Here is a 10,442-nt window from a genome sequence, read left to right on the forward strand (position 1 = left end):
TTTGAATGGTATGGAAATTCCATTTGCTTTTGAATACCAGCATCAAAACTTTGTTCACCAAGTAAAATAAACTAATCTCACTCGTATTTTGGGAATAGTTGTTCCAACTAGCCTGTGTACCAGTCAGTTTGTGCTTTCATTCCACTCCTTGACGGCATAGATCGCGTAAACAGGCTAGACCATTTATTTTTTAGGTATGAAACTATTGGCATGATGCTTTAGTGCCTTGCTACATGATTGTGCAACCTTGCCATATCCATCACTGATTAAATAGAAACAAAATGACAGGTTTGTCAACTTTATTGATTTAGGGAGGGAAAAAAATATTCATGTGATTGTTCATGTGGAACTCACAATGTTCTCTGAAAAGTAATAAATGTACTAAAATATATTTTAGTATCCCTTTAACTGAGTGGACCTTTTAGTCCAGCATAAAACAGATTAAGTGGAGCTTCTGTCCCTTGAATAGTTTACTAACAAAAGCATTTGCTAAACCTGGACCATAATCGAGTAATGCAAAATTCAAGGCATAGTTAGAGAAACCAAGGTAGGATGTGCAAACCAAGGTATGAGCGACATTTAAATAGCAAGTGGCCTTAACTCAGCAGGTTGGCTAAATTCCGGGAATCAGTGAGTGCAAGGAATGTAAAATGTATTCATTAAAATACAACTAGTATAAAATGTTACATGAATTGAATCATTTTATATGTTTAAATCTATTTAACTGTTGAGTAGTTTCTCAGTGTTCTGTCAGGGAACATGTGCCCAATGCAAACAGGGATTGTCCTGGTAAAGTAGACAAGATGTCACTCATCACATTTAAAATGTATTCGTAATTACAATGGTGTCAGAAGTATGCACCAAATGTCACATTGATCCATTATTAAAGAAAATGCATTTATTCAATTAACAAGTATATACATAAAGGGCGTGGTGACAAACAGTACACTAGGAGTCACATTTCCAATGGGGCAGATAAGCAAAATCAATTACACACCAAGAAAATGTTTTTCTGTTTTCCGTTTATTCTTGTATCTTGGGACATTAACTAAAACTCATCCTATTCCAGAGACCACTGTCTTTAAAAGTTTCCAGAGAAAAAGTCCTGGCTTGTGAAAAGGACTGGAGCTATTCTACTTGTTGGCAGTTCTATTCGCTTTTTGACTTCTTGCTGTCATTCCCGTTCTTCTCTGGGATAATCTCTTCAGGCTTTCTCTTATTGGTGATGTCGGCCATGCTGTTGCCAGGGTGAGCGCCGAACGTGATGATGATGCAGGTCATGTTGTCACAGCCTGTACCATCTCCAGACGTATCAGGTGCAAGGCAATGGTCAAGTAGCTACGGAGACCAAATAAAAAGTTCATAGTTCATTGTTAAAGAATGAAAAATGTTATGCATACAGGGGACTAATGGATCAAGTAAAAAAAATGTATTAAAAAAGCTACATCTCTTACCTCTTCAACTATGGAGGACAGAGGCCTGGCAACGCCACTGGCATCAGGCTTTATTTTCTGACTGACAAAGTCCACAACATCCTGACTGCTCATGACGTTCCTGTGGATGACACTCATTAAGGAGGAATTCAGAGGTGGTTCCATTTCATAAATTTATTATTGAAGTACGGCCTAATTTAAGAGAAAACAGTACTATAAAACGCTAGTATCAAACAAGCTGTACCAGATTCCGTCGCATGCAATGACCATGAAGTCATGCTCCGGGTTGAGGGTGAGCACTTTGACGTCAGGCATTGAGGAGATCATCTGCTCCTCTGGGCCAAGGGCCTTGTTTCGTTTGTAAAAGTGATCGCCTGAAAACACAACAAAGGCCATTCAGTTATGTCCTTTCAGTCTGATGCCCGTTCTTCAACAGCAAGGCCATTCTTTACTGGAAACTATGCCTGATATTTCAATCGAAACACCAATGCCAGGGCTAGGATATGCAGGAGGATCCATTTACCGATGGCCCTGGAGAGGTTGAGTCCTCCGTTGACGCGGCCGTCCATGGTGACCTTTCCCCCAGCATTCTTTATCCTGGCCAGCTCCAGCTCATCCTCTGGCTTGTGGTCGTAGGACATGTCTATGGCCTTGCCCTTCTCAGACACCACACAGCGGGAGTCCCCGGCGTTTGCTACAATCAGCTGTTTCCCTCTGATCAGAGCCACCACCGCTGTAGTGCCACTGTCTGAGCCAGGCTAGGAGGGGTAGAGACACAGAGCTCTTATCGGAGAATAGCCGCCTTCAGTTTAATCCAGGTCAAAACACAAAGGCAGGATAGAATGTTGCATTAGTGAGACAAAAAGTGACCACTACTCCAGATAGACATGAATAGCCCCATTACAACAACCAGGGCTACTCAGGCTCTCCATTCAGGTTTGTTTCCTTTAGGGTTATGGCAGGATCTAAATTAAGCTGTGTATTCTACCTCTTCTTTTCCATCCATTCCGGGGTAGCACATCTCTTCCTCCTCATCCTCTCCCTCTTCAGTGTCTTCCTCTTCATCATCACTGCTTTCACCTTCCTCACTGCCATCCTGTAGGAACATAATTACATCATTAACCCACATACGATTCTTTCAAAAAAGTATAAAAAGCTTAGACTTTAATTGTTCAAATCCAGTGGGGGAAATCTGATCCAGCAGAGGTGACCAACCCTCCTCCTGGAGAGCAGTCCTTCTGCAGACATTTTCTCCAACCAGAATCTCAGACAATAGCTGCTCACCAGGACGATGATTATCTTAACCAGGTGAGTAAGAACCGTTGGCAAAAGCCTACACACCCAGTAGCTCTTCAGGTAGAGGGTTGGCCAGAGTTACAGTAATTCCTGAAGGCTTGTTCTTCCACCTCACCTCCTCTTCACTTCCCTCATCTTCCTCTTCCCCCGACTCGTCACTGTCCTCAAAGAACTTGGAGCTGGTATCTCCCGGAGCCGGGGCCGCTGACGAAGAGCAAGAAGGCCCGGTGTCCTTCTCTCCTTCACAGGACCCTGCTGCTCCTGTCGCTGAAGAGCTGTCCGCTCCTACTCTCCTGCAGGCCCGCAGCTTGGAGAATCCTGCACCACCACCAGCCTTGGCCTTCCCATTGCTGTCCATCTCACCCTCCACTTCTCCATTGATGCCCTTCTCCCCATAGGAATGTGGTTCACCTTCCCCAGACTCTTTGTTTCCCTCCGGACAGAGCTTCTTGTGTTTGAGTGCATTGCGGTTCTGTCCGTAGCGAACGAGCAGCTCTTCAATGGTCAAGGTGGCCTCCTCATGCAAAAGTTCTGCCTCCTCATTGTCCACTAACAGAAGGAAAGGAACACACGGGGTTGAATTACAAATAATTTGTTTTGAATAATGGTTTATGATTCCAGCCACAGGAATGTCTAACTACATATGAAGCATTTTGCTACACCCGCTAAACACGTATGTGACCAATAATTTTACTAGATCTTGGGCAGTTGGAGTCTACTCACAATCATCTTCTTCAGCAACTTTTTCATTAGGTGCTTCCTCTTGTGGACGGCCAGCGATCTGAACAAGCTCTTTGATCACTTCCTCTGTGGTCACCCTGCTATCAATTGCCAGAAATGCATCCTCCAAAGCCTGAAACACATCGACATGCATCCACCCAGTAAGACAATGTATGCTCCTATGGAGGAAAGTTTGACAAAGAGCACAAGATCTACAACCAAAATTGGTACTCACTTTAATATCGTTTAAAGATACAATATTGCAGAAATCGCTCCACCATTTCCTAGTTGCTTAAATTCTAATAGTTTGCCTAGTTTCAGTTTGTGACAACACAAGCAGTCATTGTGTAGAAAATCATTGTACCGTCTAAACCGCTGTGAAATATATTTTCCAGAACCAAAAATCTAGTATATTTACAGCTGATGGACAAAAGACGCAATCACAAAACTTTACAGGAAGCATAGAAATAGAGCACATAGAACATACACCTCGCCGACTTGCTTTCAATGACTGATATCTATAAAACACATTTCTACGCATATTTCAAATAAAATTGTATTTGTTACACGCGCCGAATACAACAGGTATAGATAGACCTTACCGTGAAATGCTTACTTACAAGCCCTTAACCAACAATGCAGTTCAAGAAATAAAAGATTTACTAAAACTAAAGAAAAAAATATTTTGGTCATGTCATCCAAAATGTTACATTGTAGCTTTAAGGGTGCCCAAAATGCATTATTTATTGGTAGGCCTGCTTAATTGTTACATATCCAACAGAAGGTAGCCTAGTGGGTAGACAACTTTGGGCCAGTAACTGAAAGGCTGTTGATCAAATCCCCGGGCTGACAAGGTAAAAATCTGTCATTCTGCCCCTGAACAAGGCAATTAACCCACTGTTCCCCAGTAGGTCATCATTGTAAATAAGAATTTGTTCTTAACTGATTTGCTTAGTTAAATGAAGGTTAAATTTTATTTTTTAAACTGCCCATGTCAAAAGGATTCCTTTCCCTAGCCCAAATGTATTCTTCCACTCACCTTTTGCAGTTTGCCATCTTTGTAAGCCTTTTGTTCTTTAATGGTATCAGGTAGGTACTTCGAACAGTACAATGCAACTTCCTCACCTGTGAAGGCAAAAGCATTTTAAGTAATGATTACTTACATTAAAGTAACTAGCTTAATAGTCTCCGGTATTAACAAAAACAAGGTTGTGGTATGCTCAAAAAGGGATAGTAAGAATACACAGTACCTCCATGTCCATCATACACAGAAAACATGGCCGTTTCATCATCCAGTTCTAAAATGCAGTTGTGAGCATCCTGTTGCAAGAAACAAAAACATTTTACTCTCATGGAATGCCAAATTCCCAATCTGATCCTCATCATACCGAATCAGTGGTGTAAAGTACTTAAGTAAAAATACTGAATTTGTATTTTTGGGGTTACTTTACTACATTCCTAAAGAAAATTAACTTTTTACTCCATAAATTCTCTGACACCCAAAAGTACTTGTTACATTTTGAATGCTTAGCAGGACTGGAAAACAGTCAAATTCACACACTTATGAACCGAACATCCCTGGTCATCACTACTGCCCCTGATCTGGCGGACTCACTAAACACAAACGCTTTGGTTGTTAATTATGACAGAGTGTGCCCCTGGCTTTCAGCCCCTTTCTGTAAATAAAAAAGAAAATGGTGCCACCTGGTTTGCTTAATATAAGCAATTTGAAATGATTTACACATTTACTTTTGATACTTATGTATATTTTAAACCAAATACGTTTACTCAAGTAGCATTTTACTGGGTGACTTACTTTTGTTATTTTCTATTAATTAAGTATCTTTACTTTACTTTTACTGAAGTTTGACAGTAGTTGGGTAGTTCTTCCACCACTGTACCTAATCATCCCCAGCTTCCAATTGACTCAATCATCCCCCTACCTCTCTCTGGTAACTATTCCCCAAGTAGTTGCTGTAAATGAGAATGTGTCAGTCAACTTACCTGGTAAAATAAATAGACACATTGAGCCTTCCATCAGATTTGTTAAATCATTAAATCAGACAAGTGCCATTTGAATGTGAAAATTAATGGGATGCATTTGTTGGCACAGTCTTAATAGTATGCACATCTTACAGACGTGGCTTTAAAGGGGAACATACCAAATCAAATTTAGCGTGGAATCGCCATATCAGTGCATGCAGGAAAGTTAGCTACATAGCTAGCTAGTTAGCTTTGTAGCTAGCTAACAATTTAGCTACCCAGCTAACGATAGCTACAAACAAAGTCTTCCTGCACAACAACGTTGAGTTTCATATTTAAGCCTCAACTAAGTTAACACTATGACACATTAATGGTTGGAATCATATAGCTAGTTACCTAAGATGCCAAACTTTAAAGTTATATAATGACTACCTATCCCTTACATCCAGTTAGATAAAGCGTTTTATTGTCGTCTAAACCAAATCATGTAATTCGCATTCTTGCTAGGTGGTAACTAGACAACATTGGCAAAGAACTACTGATGAATCCAATCCAACAAGCAATGTTTTTTTAGATAATCTTACCTCCATAGAGACACGCCAGCCCTGCATGGCTGCAAAGCCGAAGCTCATCTTTTGGTTTCCACCATTGGAAGAGGACTTCACTGTGTTGGGTTGCGACAAGTAGGCTCCCATGATGTAGCTACCAACAAACAGTGGGTTTCAATCTGGTTGGTGTTGGAAAATCCGATTTAACGTTAGCAGGACAAAAACATGGTGATCAATTAAATTACACAGATGCTCCAACTTCATCTTACAATTCCTTATATCATACAGTGGAGTATAAACATTGCAATTGTCGCAAAGGGCTTCCTTATTATTATTGATAGCTAACGTTGGCTGGGCTAACAAACGAGCATAGCTAGCTACAGATATTACTCGCAAACGAGCCATTTCCATTACAGAGAAGCCAAATGGGAAACTTCAAACACCATCAAGCGGAAGATTATAGTTGCTATCAAAACATTTCTGGCCTGTGAGTCACAATTTGAACATTGTACGGGAAAATACAAGCACGTGTACTGCAAACGTTAACAACATAGCTAGCTAGCTAGCTATAAACATACCTCTCAAAAAGAACGGGAGACATAAAGGAAGCGGAAACGCTGTGATGAATGAGAAACACGCATGCCTATTTGTGAGCAGGGGCGTTCAGAAAGGGTCCGTTCAGAAAGTGCGCCAAAACTTTATCTGCAATGAACGAAGACGTCCATGTGGTGTCGCCAAAGCCACCGATTCTAGTGTGGCCAACAAACGTGGGAGTGGATCCCTATTTCCCAGTGGTGTAATGTACTTACGTAAAAATACTTTAAAGTAGGTGTTTGGGGTATCTGCACTTTACTTTGTCATTTATATTTTTGACAACTTTTACTTTTACTTCAATAAATTCCTATACAAAATGATGGTAATTTTACTCCATACATTTTCCCTGACACCCAAAAGTACTCGTTGCATTTTAAATGATAAGCAGGACAGGAAAATGGTCTAATTCACACACTTATCAAGAGAACATCCCTGGTCATTCCTACTGCCTATGATCTGGTGGACTCACTAAACACATGCTTCATCTGTAAATGATGTGAGTGTTGGAGTGTGTCCCTGGCTACCAGTAAATAAATAAAAACTACAAAATGTGGCCACCTGCTTTGCTTAATATAAAGAATTTGAAATTATTTTCACTTGTACTTTTACTTTTGACACTTAAGTATATTTGAGCAATTACATTTACTTTTGACACTTAAGTATATTTAAAACCAAATACTTTTAGACTTCCACTTTTACTTGAGTCATTTTCTATGAAGGTATCTTTACTTTTACTCAAGTATGACAATTGGGTACTTTTTCCACCACTGCTATTTCCTTTGCTCGTTTCTTTTACTTTTAACATGATTTCATCGGTAGACATGAAAGAGAGGCTAAATACGCAATCAGTGGTGTAGTGGAGGGTTTACGCAGGTATACGTTGTATACCCACGTATTTTTCAATGGGCATTGTGTATAGGCCTGCTAACTTCTTTATCCCCACGATGCATATCAAAGTAGTGTAGCGGAAGTAGGCTATACGCCATATGAATTAATAAGGCTGAAGGAACAGCTCAGTGCCCGGTTTCTCGATGGCATGGAACACTTACGAGTGTTAACTATGTATCTTTCCTACAACCGCTGAAGATGTAGGCCTAACATACATTTCCCAAAACACCACACAAAAAGAATGTTCGCTAAGTGCTAGTTGGAGCATGTGTCGATAGGGCTACTGATAGGATTGAAATAAAGGCTCTCTGATCAGCTTTCTCCATTCAAATCTTACCTTAACATTATAATTATTTCACAATACTGACAAGACCTAGAGAGATATTACCACCTATGACTGCAAATACTGAGGCTGCTTATTATGAAGCTTATCCAATGAAAATGCACAAAATCACTAATTTGGCACATCATTGCACACATTAGGCTACACATCATGAAATATATTGAGACAAGTTTCAGATAGAGCCTACAAGAAGCAAAGTATAAGTCAATTGATTGATCAGTACATGTATTTCAATATGATTGAAATAGGCTATATAGCCTAGGGTACTGTTTATATTAGGTTCATCATTGAAACCTTTATAGGAGCATCGTTAATCTCCGAGCTGTTTCCCAAAACCATCCTTATTAAAGTTGTGCTTGAAAATGATCAAATCTAACACCCGCTTCAGACCACTGGTAGAACAGCAAAGTGCTTTGTTAGATTTGACCACTGATAACTTCAGAACAAAGTTGACTACAGATACAACATTGCCAATGTCTTTACAATTGATACAAACAAGCCACATGTTTAAAAAAAAGCTTAAAATGAAAATCGAAAAGACTGCATGACTGCATTGAATGTTTAGCTTAAAATGTTGATGAACTATTATTTATTCACATTTAAGGAGCAGCAATGTGCTCATGGCGGTAATGCAACTTGAGGGAAACATGTTCTAAAATGTGCACCATACATGCGAGAGGTTTCATGGACAGATTTGGAAATATCCATTAGAAATGTAGAAAGAGGGGAGATCTAAAGATGCAATAACTATCATGGGATGCTAACACGAGTAGGATAATGGCTTTGGCTTCTAGACAATGAAAGAAAGTTGAAAGAAAACCAATAGAACAGAATGCATATAAGGAAGTCATTATAATATAATTGCCTCCAAGTTTCTATGGTGGAAATTTGGCTATAGGCTACTTTGAAGCAAAGTAAGACAAGTAAAATGTTTAGGTTTCAAACAATTGAGGAACAGGAAAAATGTAGCGATGCTAATGATAGGCCTAACCATCTTCTGGTAGATAGAAAGGCTTTCCCTATAACCTTCTCAATTAAATGTTAACTAGCTACAAAGTAGCCTATTCCTATCTAGCATAAACATATTATGATTATTTGCTTTAATCCAGTGGCCATTTTTCTACTCAGTTGAAAGCCTCATTTATCTGTTTCAATAGTAGGCCTACTGTTAGCCTACTTGCACAGTACAGTTTGGGTTGGCATTACTGTTAAAGACCAATATGGGATTTATAATTTTAGGTAATTCAGAGTGTTTGTTACTGTTCTCAAATCATTTTTCCCACAGGGTGCCTTTCCTTCCCCGGGCGAGCCATTTGGGAAATGTTTTACAAAATTAGAGTATACCCACTTCTTCACTGTACCCAAGCATACATAACAGTAGATGGGAAAAACCAAAAAAAAACAAACAAACAGATTTTTAGTGCCAATATCTTGTCCTGTGCTGTTGGTATTGCTCCTATTGTTTAGTCTAACTATTCTGACTCCCATTTTCTTGTAATTGTGTAATACCATTACAACATTTGAGATTCCCCTTCTCTCAGGGTAGATTGTTCTGTCCTGGGAACGGGAACAGAGTTAGTGGAGCTTGAAAGGGTTGCCTAGTTCATCATTAAACACAAGGGGGGAGACACACACCAGTGGTAATATACATTTGTCAGAGTCAAGATGACTATACTGAACAGGTTGAATCTTATGGTAAAATAAAGTTGATGGGTCTCTGTAGGCTTATGCCCTGTACCTTATCATTGATCGATATACTGTAGCAGGTGGCACATATAACTCACAAATTTATACAGAAAAGGCTGAGTTGATCTGGACCCAGTGTGCTTTATCATGGGTCAAAGTTTAGCATAGGTATTTAAAGACCATTGTTTTATCTCTCGGCAAGAACAACACAAAGTTTTAAACATGGAATGCATGTGTGGTTAGTTTTATAAAAGTACATCATATAGTCTTATAAATGGTCCTGTAACGTATACTAATTGTCTAAAGTTTAGACACAGTGTAACTTGATGTGGAAATTATTGTTGACGATTGACAACAGTTGATGATTGACATCCTAGAAAGTGAATCTAGAAAGTGAGGACCAAAAAACAACAACCCCCAAAAAAAAAACAGCAGTTGTTTACCCCCAAAGTCTTCTAAAGAGAGTTGTCCCTGATGTAGGTTGAAAAATGGGGGTCCCTGCTGTGATTAACATTTGGAAAGGGGCCTGTCCAGATGGAGAGGTGTGATTCTGTGAGAACCTCTCTTTCTCTCTCTCAATATCAATTTAACGGGCTTTATTGGCATGGGAAACATATGTTTACATTGCCAAAGCAAGTGAAATAGTTAAACAAAAGTGAAATAAACAATAAAACATTTCACTCACAAAAGTTCCAAAAGAATAGCCATTTCAAATGTAATATTATGTCTATATACAGTGTTGTAATAATATGCAGTTAAAGTACAAAAGGGAAAGTAAATAAACACAAATATAGGTTGTATTTACAATGGTGTTTGTTCCTCACTGGTTGCCTTTTCTTGGGGCAACATCTCACAAATCTTGCTGATGTGATGGCACACTGTGATATTTCACCCAATAGATATGGGAGTTTATCAAATTTGATTTGTTTTCTAAATCTTTGTGGGTCTGTG

At 39.3% G+C, this 10,442-nt stretch overlaps 1 protein-coding gene across 1 annotated transcript; it reads right to left on the reverse strand.

Moving 5' to 3' along the window:
- Nucleotides 1–284: 284 nt before the first annotated feature.
- LOC112259717 (protein phosphatase 1G-like) lies at nucleotides 285–6,687 on the reverse strand. Its single transcript, XM_024434342.2, has 11 exons — nucleotides 6,559–6,687; nucleotides 6,017–6,159; nucleotides 4,700–4,769; nucleotides 4,489–4,574; nucleotides 3,453–3,582; nucleotides 2,845–3,278; nucleotides 2,422–2,529; nucleotides 1,957–2,191; nucleotides 1,678–1,807; nucleotides 1,455–1,554; nucleotides 285–1,338 (listed from the first exon to the last, which is right to left on the reverse strand). The coding sequence occupies exons 2-11, from the start codon at nucleotides 6,125–6,127 to the stop codon at nucleotides 1,150–1,152; spliced, it is 1,593 nt and encodes a 530-aa protein (XP_024290110.1). The 5' UTR covers nucleotides 6,128–6,159; nucleotides 6,559–6,687; the 3' UTR covers nucleotides 285–1,149.
- Between the last annotated feature and the right edge of the window lie 3,755 nt (nucleotides 6,688–10,442).

The sequence above is a fragment of the Oncorhynchus tshawytscha genome, linkage group LG01 (assembly GCF_018296145.1).
Source record: "Oncorhynchus tshawytscha isolate Ot180627B linkage group LG01, Otsh_v2.0, whole genome shotgun sequence".
In the NCBI taxonomy this organism is placed as follows: Eukaryota; Metazoa; Chordata; class Actinopteri; order Salmoniformes; family Salmonidae; genus Oncorhynchus; species Oncorhynchus tshawytscha.

What these genes read in the sequence shown, in the direction of transcription:
- LOC112259717 (XM_024434342.2), bottom strand. Translation starts at nt 6,127, where the DNA reads ATGGGAGCCTACTTGTCGCAACCCAACACAGTGAAGTCCTCTTCCAAT. An exon ending in ATGAGGGAAGTGAAGAGGAG is followed by an intron (nt 2,530 to 2,844) that starts GTGAGGTGGAAG and finishes ATGTTCCTACAG; the next exon opens with GATGGCAGTGAGGAAGGTGA. An exon ending in TGTCCTCCATAGTTGAAGAG is followed by an intron (nt 1,339 to 1,454) that starts GTAAGAGATGTA and finishes TGGTCTCCGTAG; the next exon opens with CTACTTGACCATTGCCTTGC.